Source organism: Propithecus coquereli, unplaced genomic scaffold (genome assembly GCF_000956105.1).
Source record: "Propithecus coquereli isolate 6110/MARCELLA unplaced genomic scaffold, Pcoq_1.0 Scaffold131, whole genome shotgun sequence".
NCBI lineage: Eukaryota > Metazoa > Chordata > Mammalia > Primates > Indriidae > Propithecus > Propithecus coquereli.
Window position 1 is genome coordinate 1,982,140 of NW_012137303.1, and position 21,282 is coordinate 2,003,421.

General features: G+C 36.3%; 1 protein-coding gene across 2 annotated transcripts in view; it reads right to left on the reverse strand.

The window, feature by feature from the left end:
• Window positions 1–21,282, reverse strand: part of LRRC16A (leucine rich repeat containing 16A) — a 341,663-nt gene that overhangs the window by 52,204 nt on the left and 268,177 nt on the right. For both annotated transcript variants that reach the window (XM_012638672.1, XM_012638671.1), the window contains exons 27-29: window positions 13,715–13,890; window positions 10,729–10,816; window positions 8,307–8,456 (exon numbers count right to left, since the gene is read on the reverse strand). In XM_012638672.1, coding sequence (XP_012494126.1) covers window positions 8,307–8,456; window positions 10,729–10,816; window positions 13,715–13,890 — 414 coding nt within the window. The remainder of the gene's footprint in view (window positions 1–8,306; window positions 8,457–10,728; window positions 10,817–13,714; window positions 13,891–21,282) is intronic.

The window sequence follows — 21,282 nt, forward strand, 5'->3', positions numbered from 1 at the left end:
GATTTCCACTTTAGAGAGCTCCTCTGGCTACTGAGTGGGGAAGGATTGATGGCAGAGGTAACAGTGAAGGTCGGAATAGAGTATGAGTCTGTTTTAGGTGTCCAGGCAAGAACCAAAGGTGCCTTGGGTGAGGAATAGCAGCAGATATGAATGGTGAAGGAAAGAGAGACTGAGGCTGACTGTCATCAGGTAGAGATGGGAACAAATGCGCAGAGGAGACGGTGGTGTCACAAAGCGGATGGTGACGCCTTGGGTAGGGGAGAGGGGAGAAATCAATGATTCTGTTTGGGACATACTGAGTTTGAGGTACCTGTTGGACAGTTCATTGGAGATGTGAAGTAGTTGAATATACATACCTGTAGCTCAAGGTATTAATAAATTGAGATACATATCACAAATGCAGAAAAAGAAAAGTGCTAGTAGAGCTGAAGAGGCTGTGACGACTTCTGGGAAGCGGGCGTGGTAAGCACGTCCGTACTGTGGCTTTACGTGGGCATGGCTGACTGCTGGCTCAGACCTGGTCACCAAGCTCCACAGTTAACCTAGTATACAGATCCCTCCTGGACATCTCAACCAGGGACTTATGAGCACCTCAGTCCCAATGTGGACGAAACAGAAATCACTAATGTTTGTTTTTAGCAAAACCTGCCCCTTCTTCCAGTTTCCTTACCTTCGGTGGCTCCTTGTTGCCTTAACAATAAACAAGTAAACAATAAACAAGCAAACCCTTTAGTGAGATCTACAAGGCTGTGTGTGATATGCCTAATACTTTCCCTTCCAGCCTCCTCACCTAATCCTCTCTCCTACCCTTTATTCCTGTCATCCCATAATACAATGTTCCTTGAATTATGCTGTTCTTACTCCAAGCCTCTATATGTGCTGCTTTAATAAATTTACTTACTCATTTTCCTCCCAGCTAAATTTTCTTTCAAATGCCACCTGTCACTGCACCAACAGTTACCAAGGGCCTATTAGGTGCCAGGCGTGATGCTTAGAACCTTCTTCTAGGAAGTCTTCCTTGACAAAGCCCCGCCCCCAAGCTGGGTGCTGCATCTCTGTGTTTCCATAGCAACCTACCTACCTCTATCAGAGCACTTTCTCACTATATTTAATAATTCACTTTATTTTACTTATTTATTTCTGAGACAGGGTCTTACTCTGTCACCCTGACTACAGTGCAGTGGCGTCATCACAGCTCACTGCAACCTCAAATTCCTGGGCTCAAAGTGATCCTCCTGCCTCTGCCTCCTGAGTAGTTGGGACTACAGGCCTGAGCCACCATGCCTGGCTAATTTTTTCTATTTTTAGTAGAGATGGGGTATCACTCTTGCTCAGGCTGGTCTTGAACTCCTGATTTCAAGTAATCCTCCTGCCTCGGCCTTCCAGAGTGCTAGGATTACAGGCGTGAGCCACTGTGCCCATTTCACTTTATTAATGTATAACCTCCTGGATCCAAAAAATGAGCTGAGAACCATAAATAATAGCAAGATTTTTCTTTAATGAGTAAATTAAGATAAAGAAGAAAAAAATGAAGCCAGATTATGGCTGACCACAACAAACTACTTCTTCAAGTACTGAACATTTTTTATAGGTCAAAAGCACATTGAGCTCTGAGCCTCTCAACTGATGATACCAAAGTGAGGCACAGTCATGGCACAACTCGTTTTGTCTGCAAGACACAGAGCAAACTACTCGGGACTCCTCATAATGACCTGCAATTTCTCCCTATTTATTAAAGTGTTACTTAATAATGATCAATGACATAAAGCAAAAGCATACTTCAGAAACACAATTCTATGGGGGCTCAAAACAATATGAAGAAAAAGGGGTGAGCTGATTTAGCAGAGACTCTCCAGGTGCCAAATCTCTTCTACCTCTGCATCTCTGCAGGGAAAAGAATAAGGTCAATGCAAGGAGCTGCTTTATGCTTAGTATTCCAGGAAGGTTGAAACACAGCAGGTAAAGTGAGTTATTGTAGATGAAAGTTTCTCAAACTTTTTTGACTGTAACTCATTTGTATGAAATACATTTTACATCACACACCAATTAATATGTACATGTGTGTAAAACAAACATTGAATGTAATCTGATACTTTTGTTTTATTTCAGATCATTTTATTTAAAATCCTGGTCACAACATTACATGATTTCATGACTCATTAGTGGATTTTGACCAAAGGGTTGAAAGATGTACCCTGTATGAATTCAAGCCTTTCTTCATGAGCTCATTTCAGTGGTAGACTCCCATCTTTCAACATCCAAACACATTCATGGGTGGGATTTACACAGATGGCAGTTCTGGGATCTACCAGATCTAGCTTTGACACTTCTGCCCTCAACATAGCAAACTTGGTGGGTGGTATGTTGGTTCATTCACCTTCCATTCCTAGCAAGAAGCCAAAACTACCTGGTATGCAGTGGATCAACAATAAGCATTTGTTGAAAAAATGAATGGCCTTCTGGTTTGTATTTTTGGCTCAGAGGTCTTTTGATAGCTCACCACTACCTAAGACTTCACCAACATTAAGCACTTCTGTCTTGTCTCCTGGGCTCTTCCGAGAGCCAGCAGCCATCTTCTTCCAGCTTTTTCCCTTACCCCATCACTCAGGTAAAAATGTCCTCTTTAAGGACCTCCCATTTTCTTCCTCTTTAGACAGGTTCTTTCATACACATGTATACAAGAAGTATTTCCTTAGTATCTAAAGGAAATATCTCTGTTTTCTCCAATTTGAATATTGTTTTGTTTAGAAATTCAAAAGAAAATTTTTCGTCCTACAGGGATTTGGTTTTTGATTTTAATTGGCAATTAGTGATAATTTGGAGCTTTTTAACATAAGAAAAAGTTTGTTGAAGCAAATGTAATTGTGATACATTGAAAACATGAGGTTTCTAAGAGTTGAAAAGTGAGAATTTAGAGAAATTATTTACTATTGGCTCTACTAAATCTGTGATTGCTTGTAAAGGACTTAGTTTGGACTTCATTAACAATTTTTTCTATTTTTTAAAATTTTTAAATTTTTTTCTTTCTTTTATTTTAAACCCAATTCATGGGCATAAAATTTTTTCTCTTTTAGGAAAGTGTAAGTATACTTCAGTGTCATCCACACTTCCCCCCATACACACATACACGTAATCAATGGCATGGTTTCTATTTTGTAAACCTGCAGGTTATCAGAGTCATTTGTTTAATTCAGTTCATGAAGGAAGACCAAAACTGTCTATTGTAATTATCATTACATGTCAAAATTTAAGTCATAAGAATCACCATTTCCAATCAACAAATCAGATGTCCAATGTGGATGCTGGTTTTGGAATAACCCTGACTAGTCACAACTGGTTAATGTTTGAAGTCATTTTATGGAAGGATTTTTTTAAGTACTCCCCATCTTCTCTGTGGGGAGTTTGGTTCCTACTGGGAGCTTTAAGGCTCTGGGGGTGAAGTCTGCTCTGTCTCCTGCAGGGATAAAGGTCTTTAGTCTGTATGAAAAAGATTAAAAATTATATATTGAAATTTGAGGTTGAATTTTTTAAGGGAAAATAATTGCTATTTTATCGTTGGAGATAGGATTCCCAAAGATATATTCTGTAATAATTCAAGTCTTTTAAAATTCTTTTCCTAGGAAATAGGAATAGGCAGATGAACTGCGTCTATGCATGAATATCTTTCGATTTAAAATGGGTATGACACTCATTAAAATAATTGAAAGAATTACATACAATTAGTGAACTAATTACGCCTAAGGAGCAGACACTGGCTCTTCACTGACTTGGCACACTACCTTAAACCCCAAAATTCTGCTACTTTTTAAAGGTAGTATACTATACATGGTGGCAAATCAAATATTTAGAGATAACTAATCATTAGAGTGAGAACTGCATTCTTCAATACCCCAAGGGCCAATAAGTTGAAAGATACAGTTATGAATACTGATTTCCTAAGAGCACCTGACTGCAGGAGAAGAACAGATGGTCTGTGAACAAGAAAGATTCTAAAGAAATACACATTTCAGCATGACATGTAAGCTATGTGGGTTGAAATGATAAGAACTATATAGGAAAGCTAATTAGTCATTGTCACTAACAAAATAACACATAGAAAGGCACAGATTGTTCCAGGTAAGCCAAAAGTGGGAAAAATCACTTTTAACAATTGGATAACAATGGAGCACGGCAGATTTTTGACACATTTTTTTTCCAACAATGTTTAAAAACTCCAGGCTTTCATTATGTTATCTAACACTATGCCTTTCACTTGTTTTCACAAGTTCATCTGGGATTAGCAAGCATCTATCTCACAGAAATCAGTGCAGTGTAATTTAATCTAATGCAAAATTTAATTCTGATTGTAGGAAATATCACAGATGAAATCTATATACTGATTATAGAAGGCTGGTTAAATGCACAGACTCTGGTACCAAAATGTCTGCCTGGGTAACCCTGGACAAATTACTTAACTTTGCTCTGCCTCAGTTTCCTCATTTGTCAAATAGAAGACATGAATAAGAATTATTCATAGGTTGTTATGAGGATTCAATTGGTTAATAGTCATAAAAAGCTTAGAATCCTGCCAAGCATGTCATAGGTACTACACAAGTGTTTTAAAACATGAAGAAGAGTTTTTAAACCATTTGGTTTTCTGCTCTGGAGTTAAACGGATGTCAGAATGAACCTCTGGGCTGTGAGAGTGGATATAGGTTGAAAACCCTGCAGGTTATTCTGATAGTTCTTGATCCTCTCCTGCCCACCTTATCCCACCAGGTGAACTAGATTACCTTTTAGTTTCTTACTAGTTAAAAGAAAAAGATAATTTATCTTATTGGAGACAGATTTTTTTTTTTTTAAATAATTCCTCTTTCTGACACTCTATTTCAAAAGAACAGCCTTCTTTAAGTTTATAAAATTAAGTTTGATTAGAAGCTTGGTCATCCTCCAGCAGATAACAGGAATCACTCAATTCCCCATGGAATCACTCAATCATTATAATTTCAGCCCTCACTTAGTCAAAGCAAAAGTTTAATAGTTGTTGACTAAGTGATGAATTCTTTTCAAAGAAATCAATCATATGGATTATTGTTTCCAACTCCAGGAATGTAATCCTTAAATTCAAATTAACATAAATTTCTATGCCTAACTTATGCCCTTAAACCTTCCCTAGTGCAATTATAACTACTGGTTCTTTAAAGACACGTAAGCACTGAAGTGGAATTGACTTTTGGATCAGGGAGAAATGGAAGAAAACATGAAGATTAGAAATCCAAGGTCAGGGGCAAAAGAGGTGGCTACATCTCTACTAGGTTTGCTAAAGAAATGTTCAAAAATGGATTTAGTAGATGTCATGACCTTCTGGACAAAAAGTGCCAGGATCTGTTAACAATCTTAAATCCGTGAATAGAAGGTTGGTGATGTGTCAAAGTTACTTTGGAATATCCTAGGGAAATTTCACAGTTCTTTGAGCTATTAAAACAATATTTTAGGTAATAGTAAAGTTACAACATCACCCAAAGCAATCAAATTCAACAGTGCTCTAGCTCCATCTCTGGCACAATTTCTACCTGCTTTTAATTCCATGACGGTAAGGTTAAATGCATGTATTTATGTACTTGTGCTTCTGAAATGCTCCACACAACAGTTACTTTTGTGTCCTAATTTTCTGGATCACTTAAGATAGAAATGCTGCCAAGAAAAATGCATATGCTCATTTAGAAAATTAGAGAACCATCACAAATTAAATGTCACTCCCTTTGACATACGTGCTGCAACTCCCCCCACCACCCCATGGCACGACATGAGGATCACAACTTGAAATATCTGGTAACAGATGTCAATGATAAACAATAATGATTTGCTACTTTGATTATGAAAGCAGGAAGGGTAGGTAATTTTAAAAGACCAATCTAATGCTCTACTCCTTCCAAATTAGCTGTGAGCTTGTACCACTGGTTTAGAACAAGATACTCAAAGCTCAGAAAATAGATTTCCTTTAAGAGAGAGATCCCTGCACTTGGGGTAGCTGCTGCCACGTAAATGGTGCTATCTTGGCTGGCTTAGAATTGACAATTAGGCTGAGAGTATAGAGGAAATCATTATAGTACGAAACCCACTGACTTGCCCTTTTTACACAAAAATACTCTTTTTCATTAAACTAAAAGCAAACTTAACTCTGGTTTTCTACTACTTAACAACTTATTAGTTAGAACAATGATTGAAGACAAAAATATATTAGAAAAAAAATGCTATTATCACAGCTAAAAAGTCTGATCATCTAAGTTTTTGTTTTTCCATAGAGAGATCTGTCTTGGGTTTCTCTGTCACTCCCTCCACACCCAGGGGCCTGCTCCTCATCCTAGGATTCAACAGGTGCTCATCTCAGGACTGGCCCTCACTGCTTACCCTCCTTGGCCCTCTGAACCACATAAATACCACCCTCCTAACCCGAGCTGTCCTGAGAGTTCCGTTCAAAGAGATCTACAGCTACTCCTGCCTCTTTTTGCATCATGACGACATGGATGTTTTTACAACACGGAAGCCCATCCATGTGGGGTCCGCCTGCGGCATGCCTCTCTCTTAGGTTCTCACAGAGGTCCTGCATCTGCATTTTAAAAAATGATTCCTCTCCACTACCCTCACCCCACCCACTTTATTTAAAGATAACAACCTTTTTTTCTCTTTCACAGAATCAAATCAAATCAATCAAACAAAAAAACAAATTTACTTCCAAACAAAGCCTACACAACTTAAAACCAATGTTACAGTAGCTGAGCCAACCTTTCACAACCAACTCTCCCTCATCCCCAACTGCATCACCTATAAACCCAGTAAAACACATTTCACTAGCTCGTGTTTCCTTCATCCCTTTCTAGCTTACACATGACCAATAATTCTGACAGGAAACATGATATGTAGAGTTAATTTTAAATTTTTAATTCAAATCTATTTCCTATTAATTATTTTCTTTTAGGGCTAGTCTAAGAGCTCTCCAGGACAATTACCCTATGATAACATAGTGTCTGACTTCTAATGCCTCAAAATGCAAACAGATTTAAAATACTTATGAAATATACATTTTATAATGTACTGGACAAGCAAAGTTTCAAAAACTTGATAATGCCCTCCACACAGATCAAATATATTTGTAGATTTATATAGTGGCATAAAAAATTATTTTTCAGCTTTATTTAGTGATATTAGAATGTTACTTGAAATCTTGGATTACACTTTAGACTTTCTTTGTAACTCTCCCTATTATAACAGGGCTTTACATGGTGAGTATTTTACTATTTACATATTTTACAAAATGATAATAGCAGTTTATAAATAAGGAAACTTCTTAACATATTTCATTGTCTTCCTGGATAGAAAAATAGTATTGGCCACAAAAATAAGTACTATTCCTTAACAATGGCTGCATCTAAAAATTACTAAAATCAAAAGCTAATGTAGGGACGTTTGGGGATATAAGTAACTGAAACCTAGTCTTACCACCATTGTCTCAGATTATAAGGAATTACTAAAAAGTAAATATTTTAGGAAAATATAAACATACTGAATCCAGAGGATTAAATAGGCACATACAACTGTTTTCATAGTAAAGTGAGAAGTAGCTATAGTGATAAATATAAATTTTAAAATAATGAAGGACTGAAGTAAAATTATCCTCAGAGTAAAAAAGTATCAACAACCTAAATGCTTTTGTAGGGCCAGATGGATGTACCACATGAAATTTAGAAATGGGTAAGGAATGAAGACCTACTGCTAAGTAAACACTTCAGTGTGTATTCTGTCTTCTAAAGCACATCAAGTGAAGAGAATGAAAGAGAATCTCATCTAAACAGGAAACCCAAATTCAAGGGTGTACCAAAAAATTGTAAAACAAAAAAACAGGAACCAGCAACAGAGAAAAAAATGATAGGACCAAGAAACAGATAGTCATCCTACATATTTTAGTTGAGAAAAGGTCCTTTCCCATTTTTGTATGGCTTATTTATAGCTTCATGTAAAGATATTTTCCTGTTACAAAGGACCTTTAGAAGTTACTTAATCCATTTCTCCTAATTAATTTAGGAATTTCTTCTATTATGGCTACAGGACCTTAGAAGGGGGCTATGCAAATTTGGGGGCCCGAAGCTTAAGCTTTATTAGCTTCATTAGCAGCCTCTGCATGGCAACAAGTTTCTGAAAGAAGTGTCTTGGAAGGTTGGGAGAAGGGGATGGGATTGTTTGGTTAGATTTCAAAAAGTGAGATATTTTTAAAAAAACAACAGCACAGTCCAGTTGGGATAATGGTGCCGCCAAAGGTTGTGTCTTACCATACAGGTATCCAGATCTTCCAAACGCTCTATCTCTGTTAGCTCCTCCACTGTGATGATGGAGCGTTTAACTGGCTTTTCCTCAGCCAGCTCGATCTCTGAGGACTCTTGTTGAGGAAGGGTCTTGCCACGTCTGCTGAAATGGTCAGCCTAGAGGGTCAAGACATGTACAAGGGGAATTTAAAGTACAGAGACAAGTAAAGAGCTGCTTAGCCGGACTCCTTAAGATGTCTTCCACAAGATGGTGCAGCGGGGGGCTATGCTGACAAGTGGTTAATGACAAGTCTTTTTTTTCCTAGAGGTCAATTCTTAATAAATTTACAACAGAATAACTTACCTCTTTTATTATCTTTTTTTGGAGAGCAGAGTGTTTTAAGAAAGAAATTACAAACCTCCCTTAGTAAATGAGGAAACTACTTAGTCTAGAATAAAATAGTGTTTTTTATTAATTTTATTTGACACTGCCTCTGAAGGAATCTCCTATATCTAGTGCTTAAAAGTATCTGAGGGAAATAAAATGATTCCAACTTTCATTATTTTTAAACAACTAAAAGGAGGGAAATCAGTAACAGAATTTTATTTATTGCTAGCTGTCACTGTTTTCATATAATGATTACCATATTTGATATATTAATTTCCAGTGCAGTGTTACACTTTAGGTAAACATTAAAAATTAAACAGTAAGAGGTAGAATAAACTGGGCTGAAATTAAAAAACTCCAGTGCTAAGCTGATCCAACACCAGGAACTTTAATTATTTTCAAATGATGAAAACCAGTTGACAAGTCCATCAAACCTTTGGGAAGACTTCTAAATTTAAGTTGAAGAAAATGGTGTCTGAATGTCACTGAAAACAAAGTTTCATTTTGATGACACTATTTTCTTCATACAGTACTTAATCTCTTTCCTTATAATCCAAATCATCAGTATTAATGCTAAAATGAAGTTCAAACTGAAACAAAAGTACATTCACACACAATTCATTTTCAATTAAAAAAAGTCAATACTCTCCGAGTAAATTCTTCAAAAAAGGACAAATGCAAAGAAGTGAAAAATTCAAACTTTCAGTGTAGTTGTCACATGCAGTTATGTCGATACAATATCCAGTATTTGTGTCATCACATGAGCATTTTGAGGCAGTTCCTGAAGCTATGGGTTATCAATAAACTGTTTCTAAAATGATGCTTTTTTGATTTTGCTTGTGTGCTTATTAAAAAAAGAAAAGCCTGAATTGATGTAGGTCTTTACCATGTCAGGAACTAGAGACTAGCACTTCTTAAATTCAATGTGATGACGAACCAGTTTTTTATATGTCCAATTTGGCACAAACCAATATATTGACAAGATACAATAAAAATAAAAAATTAGAAAAATAACATGTATTTGGATATTGTGGCCATGTCAAATTGCTCGAGACGTTTCTCAATGCTGCTTCTTGGGGAGCCATCAGTGGGCTAGCTCTGGTCCATAGGCAATACTTTGAGTAGTGGCACTAGAGACGTCTGTCTTATTCTTCTAAATTTTAGGAGATAGTCTTATATATTTTTCCCAAATGAATTTTTCGAAATATGCATTTTGTCTGCTTCATGTAGAAGAAGCTGTTGCTGCTCCTCTCATTTCAGTTCTCCAGCATCATGCAACAATTCAATGCCAAGAAACTGGATATCTCCATCCTACACAGTTAACTTGAATTTTTTTCTTAGAACACTGTTATAACTTGCTTGGGAGATTTCTACTGTATCATATTGCTAATATTTTTGAGACATAACATACAACCGGTTCTAAGAAATTCATCTGTGCCTCAGAAAATTTCCCGAAGTTTGAGAAACATGAAGTTTTTGATATATTTTTTCATATACACTGATATTGGAAGTAAAGTCCCCTACCTGGATATAGAACCAGTTTCTAGATGAAGGAAATTAATTTTTTCACCTTGGTTATATCTGAGGCACCTGCTGGGCAGTCAGCAGCTATCACTAGATTATGCCCATTCTACTCTTGTACTTTCTTTAGACTCCAAATGTTTCATTTTCCCCCATGTTTTCAGAATAGTCCATCCTCAAATAATCATATCAGACAGCAACAAAATGAGCACAGATACATTAAATAAACTAAAAATGTTAATTTTGGACCTCAGTCTCAACATTATCTCCTACCAAAACTTTTGGTGTGTATTATAAATGAACAAGATTTCTGGATATGATCACTTTTATTTTCCCATCATTCCCTCTTGAGAAATTGAAACATGCTCCAGCATGGCTAGAAGTTATGTAAAAGAGCCATGAGGAAAACTAGGATCCTAACCCATAAATCTGCAAAGGAGTAAAATGTAGAAAAGAAACTACACCCTCATGCTGGAGGCCATCTTGCATCTCAGCAGAGCTGAAACAGGAGGTCCTGCCCAACACGTGCACAGCACTCACCAGTTTATGATGGCAATGTGAGAGTGCATCCAGGATTTCATCCACAATTCGATCAGACAGGAAGGAAGCCACTGTCAACTTTACTTCACTATGTGAAAATCAAAAGGATAGAGCAGCATTTTAATATGTGCAAAGGGAAAAGAATCATCCACCCTTGATGCTCTGCTGATAAGGTCAACTGTGATTCCATTTCTCTCTTTGAATATTGGAATACAAGAATGTGTGAACAGGGTTAAGGATTTCTAAAAATAAGCCTTAAACACTCCCATAAACACACAGGTAATAGACTTTCTTCACCAATTTCAACCTGCTTCTGCAGTTTCAAAACCCAAGATTTAATGGTAGAAATGAAAAACATCTGAATAGAGACAAACTTAATGGGAACCAGATGTACCACATGGTGAGGAACAATTCATCCATTGATATAAATGAAAACAAATGTGGCCTGGAGTAAATTAAGAAAGTCTAGTCTAGTTGTTAAATCAGTTATTGCTTTAATATGCATATCCCCCACCCTTTTAAAAAACTTCTCACCAATCAAATGGCATCATATTAACACTGCTTCTGCTTTGACTAACCTTCTTAATTTGAATGGTTACAAATTCACAGTGCCCTTTTCTTTTATGAACAGAGGTTCCTAAAATTTTCAGTTTTGGTGCCTCTTGCCTGACTTCAGAAAGTTGCTCAGATACAGAAAGTGGCTTGTAGCTTTCACTAATAAACAAATGCAGCCACTAACGTTTCAGTTAGATGGCTGGTATTTTAGTTAGCATTTTCACAATTTGGTATTCCCAAGAATTCAACTTCCATGTGTGTTTTCAGTCAGAATAACTTAATGCACATACACACAAATGTACATAAATGCATGATATATTTGAAGGTAAATGTGCTAGAGAGATATATACCCATATTCCAATATTGTCTCGTAAGCTGAAGTTGAAAGTATATTTCTGTACAGGGAAAAATCTTGCTAACCTAAAGGCAATAATTTGTATGGAGATTTCTCTGCACAGGAAGGTTTCTGATGATGGGGCAGAAGAATAAGAAGCACAAACTCTTTGATGCCTTATAGTAAAAATTTTTCTGGGCTAAAGATAAAAGGAAGTTTCTTTAATTCCCATCCCTGAAACAAGGTCTCACTAGCTATTTGGTTTATCTCATACTTCATTTATTATTCCCCAGAGGTGTCCACTGGTAAGTCACCCAGGTCTCATATTAAACATGCAGATTGCTAGGTCCCATCCCAAATTTCCAGAGGGGCCTAGAAATCTAACTGTAAATACTTCCTCTGATTATTTTTAGGCGTGTTTGGGAACTATAAAACTATAGGTTCAATAGTTTGTCTCTCTCTTTCTCTCCCTCTCACTGAAGGTGGGGCGGAATGGTTTAACTGTTCCAAATTGTAGTACCAAAAAAGACAGAATCTTAAAAATGCAATTATTTTGAATGTCTCAGGATTCTTCTATTATTTTGCTACTGGGTACTACACTTCCTTATTGAGCTTCCAGTTTGCAAAAGTTTTAGAGGAAATGAATCAACTTGACCTGCATGTGCACACATGTATATGAATATATACAAACATGTGTGGGTGTGCATATTTTCATTCTATCAATGCTCAGTATAATGCATTACAAACAGCCAAGTAAGGAGTCAATGAGCATAAAATTGATTCATTCCTGTTCAACTTTTAGGATTTGCCCATTTCAAAGAAAGTGACCATATTTGACAGACTTCAATACTCCAGTAAAGGCATCAGAGTATGATCTATTTGGTGGTTGAACCCACTATTATAAAGAATAGTGGCCAATACATTTTTTTCTCCTTAATATTTAGGGGCCCTCAATAAAAATTTTGAAACCACAGGTTACAGAGATACATAAGCATACCAAGCAAGGGCAAGAGTTCATAAAATCGCTAATCTATGGGGTCCTACAACTCTCTGAAAGTCTTTTCTTAATTTCTCAAGTCCTTCCAATTGCTTTAAATTCAGCTGAGTAGGTTCTAGAGGCTTTATTAAAACAAACAAACAAAAATAATAAAAAATAGCTATACCTTAGACCTGAGACCATCCAGTTATTGCAGAACTTCTAAGTCCTCAAAGTTCTACATAATCTATTAACAGCTTTAAGGTTGTCAGCCTTTGATATCCACAGAGTGATACTATAATTTTTGGCTTGTTTTGTTTTTGACTCTCATTTTCCTTATGGATTGTCATTTATGTGTTAAAACCACTCCCAACTCTCTGGACAGGAGCTATTATTCCTGCTACATCTAAATATTTTTATCACTATTAAGAAATGATTAAAGTGGGAAATTAAAAATGTTTCTGAAATCAGTTTTTAGTAATCAGATTCCCCAACTAAGAGACATTATGAGAGTTAATTGATCTCATAATAACTGAGCTATAATGTAATACTGGTGATCAGTCTCCATGGAAAAATTCAGGAAAGTGTCCAATAATCACAGCTTCTAAATATTTATATCTTGTCATATTTTTCAAACAGAAATTTATGTAAACATCCCAAAGGCACCATTAACATATACATGGTATCACAAACCCACCAAAATAACCAGAAGGAAAATAAGGTAAGGTCAGAGTGGGCCTCTTTGCCTATTTATCGGCTGTGTATTTGCTCACAACAGCAAACTGATCTCTGTCTTCAAGCTAGTGATTTATAAAGGTGAAAGATAAACTTCAGAAGCAGAAAATAGGGATTACAAACATGTACCCCCCTTCTTAAACATAAAGCTCTTAAAGAGAGGAGATAACTCTATGCTCTTAAGTAATGCAGGCATTTACATGGTCATTTTGGAAATGTAAAAAATCTATGCATTATGCACAGTTATATTTATATACAGTCTCTGCCTATTAAACATGCCTAAATACATTATATATGGATAAAGCCAATAACAACCCTCTTTACAACTGCCTCCACTGCATTCACAGAAACCGCAGATCTTAGGTTTATTAACATTATAAACCTACCTAATTTTGTTAAGGATATCAATTCCAGACTGCTCCAACAGGACATTTTTTACAAAGGTACGTGGAATGGAAATCTTTTCGGTGCTGGCACGAATCAAGTCTTGTCGAATGTGGGCTTTTTTCATCACACTGGGACAAAGATTCTCAGCAGCATCAACCATGGACTCAAGCAATGCCTGCAATGCAGCACAAGTGGAGGGGAAGAGATGATGACACCGCACCAGAGGCGCCCGCCATAAAACTGAAAGGTGGTTATATACGACACTGAGCCTCGGAGAACAGCGACACAATAGAGTCCAGGGGCACAACCAAGGATTCTGAGCTGCCCTGGCGTGACTTGTGACTGCTGGATGATCACTGATCTCTGGTAATCACTTTAAATCAGACACTTGGCAGAACCACACAAGCTTCACGCTGGCATCTGAAGTGTTACGGTGTGGCAGCTGTACTTAACACAAAGCCAATAACAAGAAGATTGAAAAATATAAAAATATCAAGCCTTTATACAACAATTTATCACATCAGATCGTTCTTCCTGGGACTAAAGTTACACATATCCCTAGAAAATATATCAAATTGGAAGGTTTGTGAGATTTTGCAAATCACAGAAACCCCAATATTAGGGAACCATTCAATTGCTCTCTCCTAACAGCTGTAGCAGAAAAAAAACACGGAAACTACAGCCAATTTTACTCTTTAAAAAGAAAAGGCATAGTTGTAGGTAAGATAATTATTATGACAACAATAAACAATATGAATAATAACAGACAAAGACATTTACAGAGCTCTTTATAAAACAGCATTCATAGTAATGGTCAAAACATATTTGCATAACACTTTAGAGTTTGAAAAATGTTTCTGCACATTTTATCTTTCTGACAGCTGTGAAGATGGGTAGAGCAGCTATTCATGTGATCTCCATTTTATAGTTGAAGAATGTGAGCTAAGGGAAGTTAAATGATTTGCCAGAGATGGACAATATAGCCGAAAAGTGGGAAAAGGGCATCAGCGTTAGTGTCAGACCTAAATATGAAACCTAGCTGAGTGACACTGGGCAAAGCTACTGATTTCTCAATTTTACTTTATCTATGAAATGGCAATATTAATAAAAAAAGTTCTCACCTCATAGGATTACTGAGGATTAAATAATATTACATATGTAAGTTGTTCAGTAGAGTTTCTAACACTCAATGAAAGCTCAATATATTACAGATATTATTATTAATCTGATTTCTAAGGCTCTATTCTTAATGATAAGAACATAGTTTTTGAAAGCCAGGCTTTGATTCTTTTACTGTTTCAGTGTGAACAAGAACCAATGAGGCACTATTATTGAAAGACTAGTACAGAGGTCTATCTGCTCACATATTCAAATGCAAAGCACAATTCCACTAGTAAAACTTCTCAGTACGCTGCAGGATAAGCCATAGAGCAGCAGGCTGATTATAAGGATCGTGTAGAAACGAGGGGAAGAGGATGGGAGGCAGCCACTTGAGAAGTTTCCAAAAGCCATTCCCATTTTGACAGTGCTCTGTCCCTCTTATAACGTTGGTTGAATAATCACTGAATTATTACATTATTTCAAGAAAGCCCCTAGACCAACCATCTGCAAGAGATACAAATATATCAGTTTAAGGCTAATTACTTTCCTCTTCGGCATGGGAATAAACACATTCTGTTCAAGACTGAGTAGTAGTCCAGTACTACTAATAAGAACAACCTCAGGTATCAATACTCTGTTTTAATTCTGTCATGTTCATCAACATATTAGTTACTTTCTGAAAGGTCTCCCTGCAAGACGGTGCTAATTCAGTCAGAATGAACTCCAGACCTAAAGAGAAGAAGCCTGGCTTCCAGCATAAGCCCTGACATGAAACTGCTGTGGAATGTTGAGTGAGTAGTGTAAAGTGAATTACCTTTGCAGATCTCTGCATTTGCATCTACAAAATTATTTATTTAAGGCCTCTTCCTACTGTGCAAATCCATGACTACATAACTTTGACCCTGTAAAAGGAATTTAGCCTGCCTTAGGCATGCAATTCAACAGACGTTTCGGCATTAGTTCCCTACCACCACATCTACCCCTACATTGATCAACAGTGTAATAAGGCACTTTACACTCTACAAAATAATTTCATCCACGATTTCCTTTGATCCACATAACAACTCTGTAAGTGAAGGTAGATTTTAGCATCCCCACTCTATAGATGAGAAAATTGAGGATCAGAGGAGATAAGTAACTTGCTTAAGGTCACTCAGCTGGTTACTGAAATTGGTGAGATGGGGACTCAGGTCTTCTGTTTCCCACTCTGTCCATCCTCTTCTAATGCCCTAATCAGTGGCCAAAGCAATGTCCCCTTCCTCTCTGTTTCATTACCTAAAAGTTTCTTCCTCTGTTCCCTTGATCAAGGGTATCTAAGGCAGCCAGGGTAGACTTTGTGTGCAGGGCTGGGAGAAAGAGGAGAAGGAATCGCAGCACATCCTTCCAAGTCCCCTGGCCCTCTGCACAGCAGACCCTGTTCTTCCTTCCCATGGCTTCTAATTATTACCTATAGTTTAATGAGTCTCAATCAAATGTTTATTTACAATCACCTATATAATACATATGATATAACACACATACGATACAGCCCAGTAAGCACTGTCACCAGGATCTTCTGCCATGGAAAGGTCAACATGTGTTGTCCTCCCCTCCCCCACCCAAACAATAACAACCACAACAGCAAAATCAACCTTTCTTGCCAAGTTCTTTATTGTGAGGAATGGCACCAAACTAGGTCAGAAATCTGCAAGTCTCCCTAGACATGACCTATCTCAATCCTTTCCACCACATCTGTCTCCAAAACAGCTTAAATCTCCTCCTAGATATTTCTACAAATGTGGAAATATGCCAAAAGTATTATTCTTTAGCACAGAATAAAAACCCATGAAATGTATCTGGTAGATGCAGAACTTTCCTGTCTCATTTCTTGCCATATCTCTATATTTCCTTTATAACTACTCATAATCCAGTTACAGTTGTGGTTCCCCACATGATCCAGGCTCTGTTTCCATGCTTGCACACATTGTTCTCTTAGCCTAGATCCCTCCTTTTTCCCCTCTATAGCTAGAACAAATCCTTTGTACTCCCCCTTACTCAGCTCAGGATTTCTCGTTGAGAAGACTTTCTCCCCCTACTCCCTTCATACTCTAAGCTGTATTTGATAGCACATACTCTTAGGTGATGTCATAATACTCAGTGGGTAACTCAGTGATCAAATGTATAATATAGTCAGGAAGTTAGTGAGTTTTAACCATTTTGGAGCCAAGGAACCCCTTTGAGAATCTGATGAATATTCATCCAGAAAAATTAGTATTCAATTTTACACATAATTTTGAAAGTTCATGGAAAGCTAGAGTCATCACACTCTAGATATAGAACTTGTATTTAATGGCAGGTGTGAAGTCTTACCCTATATCCCCAGGGCCTAGCACACTTCTTGGAACAATCCCTAAGGAACACAGAAAAACTATTGCAGGCCCAGGGACTCACTAAACATGGGTGCTGAATAGTATCTCTACTGATCTCCAATGCTACCTCTGTCATTTCTAAAGTTTGTATACATGTACAGTCTATTTCTGGGATCTTTGTGTTTCTTTGGTTCATCTATCTCTGCATACTGCCCTAATTATCATAAATCTTAACATGTGGTAGAGCAAGACTACCAATCTTCTTGTTCTTCTTGTGTCTGGGCTATTCCTGAGCACTGTTTTTCCATATATTTAGAAACAGCTTTTTCAACTTCTATTAAAAACCCATTGGAATGTTTATTAAAATTGTTATCAAATAATAGATGAATTTAGGAAAAACTGACATCCATGAAAATGACTTTCCCTACCAGTAACCATGACACACATTTTGATTTGTTTTAGACTTTCTTTAAAGTCTTTCAATTAAGTTTCTCCATTGAGGTGTTACACATCTTTGATTATTTCCTAGGCACTTTATATTTTTCTGTTATTGTTTTAAATGGTGACTATTGTTAATGATATTTTCTAACTAATCGTTGCTGAACATGTAGAAATGCAACAGATTTTTACATATTGCTTTATGTCTGGAAATCTTACCATACTAATTTAATAACTTACCTGCAGATTCTTTTGGGTTTTCTATGTAGGCCATCATAAAATCTGCAAATTATGGCCAATTTTTAATAATTCTTATATTTTTCATTTTTGATTGTCATATTGCATTAAGACTTTCAGTACAAATATGAACAGAAGTGGTGATAATGAACATCTTTCCCTTATTCTTGATTTTAAAAGAAATACATTTTCCCCCATTTCGAAAAATTCCAGACCTACAAAAAGTTGAAAGAATAGGACAACAAACACCCTTCTCTTAAAATTTACTAGATAATAATTTGCAGGATGTGCTGCTCCCTCTGTGAAACATGTGAAAGCAATTTGTAGTCATCATGAGCCTCACTCCTAACTTCTTAAATTAGCTATGCTTCTCATTAGTTTTCAGCCTTTCCTCACTTCTAGTTTTGATATTTAAGATGATGTATCTCATTCTAAGTACTGGTTTAGGTGCACCTCACAGTTTCTGATATTACTACTTACATTATTGTTCAATTCTATATATCCTTTAAATTATGCCTGCCTTCCTCTTTGATCCATGAGTTACAAGTAATTTTTAAATGTATAAACGTGAGTTTCTCTTTTAGTTATATTTTGTTATTAATTTCTAAATTATTTGAGATGGAACCAGAGAATATGGTCTTCAAAAATTGTTAAGCTGTTCTTAATGACTTCATAGGCATTTTTCATAAATATTCCATGTATCCTTAAAAAAAAATCTGATATTCTCCTATTGTGCACTGATCACATAGGTGTACTAGATCACAACTGAAATTTCTGTTGTTCAAATCTTCTTTATCATTACTTTCTTAATTTACTTGAACTGTCAATTACTGATAGTCATTTTTAAAGATTTCCACCACAATGGGTGAATGTCAATTTTTTGTTGTAATTTTGTCCACTTATTAATTTATATTTATATTTACATATGTGTGTGTGTGTGTGTGTGTGTGTGTGTATAAAGCCATATGATTAGATGCTTACACACTTGAAATTGTTATGTATTTCTGGAAAATGGACAATTTGTCATTATTGACTGACAAATTTTATCTCTAGTGATGCCTCTTCTATTGCCATTTTGGGTGGCATCAATTATTCTGGTGTGAAACTCAACCATGTATTACAGGATGTTTAGAATCACTATCAGCTGCCCATACCAGTAACTGTGACAACTAAAAATAGCCCAATATTTCCTAATGCTCCTCTAGGAATGCCAAACAACCATTAGTTTAGTGCCTCTGTTTTAATGGTTACATCAGAAATTTTAACACGCATATTTACTTCATGTCTAAAGCAACACTGTCCAATAGAACTTTCTGAGATGATGGGAATATCTGTGCTGTCCAATAAGGGAGCCACTAGCCACACATGGCTATAGAACATGAAATGTGCAAATGGAAATCTGTATTTTTAATTTTATTTAATTTTAATTTAAATGACCACATGTGGTTAATGGGAAACACGTTGGACAATGTAGGTCTAATGCTGAGCTCTTAACTCTTCTCTAGAATAAAACTAGGATGTTGGACTGCTTTAACTCATTCCCTACTAACTCATGTGCTCATTTCTAGTATTTTGCTTTTTAAAATTTTATAGCACATTAAATACTAATGTCATTGTTTCATTTAGTTAATGTTTCTATTAATATTTACCCATATTTGGCATCTTCCTGCTCATTATTCCTTGTTGTAGCTGACATTCTCCTCTGATAATTTTTCCTTTGTTCCAAAGTATATCATTAGATGTTTTTAGTGTAGGATAGTGACAGGAAACGATTTTAGTTTTTGTTTTGATAAAAATGTCTTAATTTTATCCTTCTTAAAAAGTGGGTCCATTGGGTATATCATTCTAGGTTGACACTATGTTCTCTCAGAAGTTTAAAGATATTATTTCATTGTCTTTTGGCTTCCATTAACTGTTGAGAAATGAGCTTTCAGTCTTACCATTGATCTTTTTTTAAATAATAAAAATAGCCACCCCACACTGGCCTCCTTTTAGGATCTTCTCTTTGTCTTTGGTGTTCTCTACTTTTCATTATGGAGATTCTAGATGTGCATTTGCTTTTTTATCTATCCTGCCTGGGTTTCACTGGGCTTCCTGAATCAAAATATTCTGGTCTTTCGTCAATCCCTAAAATTCTCAGCCACCATCTCTTCAAATGAAAACTTCCCCTATTCTCTATTTCTTTTCCTTCTGGAAATCTAAATTAGGCTTATGTTAAACTTTCTCATTCTATCCATGCTTCTTAACTTTTCTTACATATTCTTCTTTTTATTAGTCTCTCTGTGTTTTACTACCTTCAGACAATGTCCGGTGAACAGGCCTGTATTTAAATTGTGATAATCAGATTTCATTTTGCATGTATATCCCTCATGACACTTGTAACAGTCTATATTTCTTAACTGTAAAAATAAATAAATAGTGGTATTTAGGAAACCTGCATAATATTTGTAAAATAAATTGGATTAACATTCTTAACATGGCAGCTATACTCATACATACAAGGGCTGTCCCAAAAGTATCCAGCCACTGTTAATATAATGAGAACATGTTACATGGCTGGATACCTTCCGGACAGCCCTTATATATTCTTGCAGTGAGCCAATAACTTGCTGTAACTCGTTACAAGCAAATACAACTTCCATGCTGACGTGCCCTGAAATCTTTTTTCTCTTGCTTTGGAAAATATAAACTGTAGAAAAAGAAAACTCAGAGAACTCTTCTGGCCAAACTGAGTTAATAGTTGACAAAATGCCACCTAACCCCTCAGGCCTCATATCCTAAGTAAATCTGAAATTTACCAGTGAAGTATTTTACCACTGAAGCCTTGAGTGAAATCAAGAATTTGCCAGGCCAAAACAAAAACCCTAAAATTTAAGTTCAGAAGGGAAAAATGAAAGTTTCCTTATGTTAAAACATTCAAATCCCACTTGTTCATCTACTATTACTCCAGGAATAAATGTTGGGATCAAAAGAGGGAAAACAGGAGGAAAAATGTCATTAAAAATACCTAAAACAGGCCAGTCCAGAGAAAACATCGCCTCTTTCAAAGACAGAATTTCTCCAAACTTATTGCTTTCTTCTGCTCCAGGAAGTTTGCAAGAAGGTGGCTTATCTGGCCATTTCTTTTGTTTTCTGAAATAACACTTTGGAAAGATGTTTCAAAGAGCTATTTGAACTTATTCTCATCCAATATTCAAAATGTCTATCACTGGCCATGATACAGAATGATCAAATATTAAAGCTGGAACAAATATCATGAGACTAAGACAATCTTGCACAAGGAAATTTGGTCCAAAAAAGTTACACAACTTGCTTAGAGCACACAGGTAGTAGCAAAACCAGGACACAAATCTAGGCCTGCTAGCTGCTGGTTGTCTTTTTTCCCCCTACTCAATATTAAAAAAAACTTATTTTTACAAAATAACATGACTGTTTTACAAAAT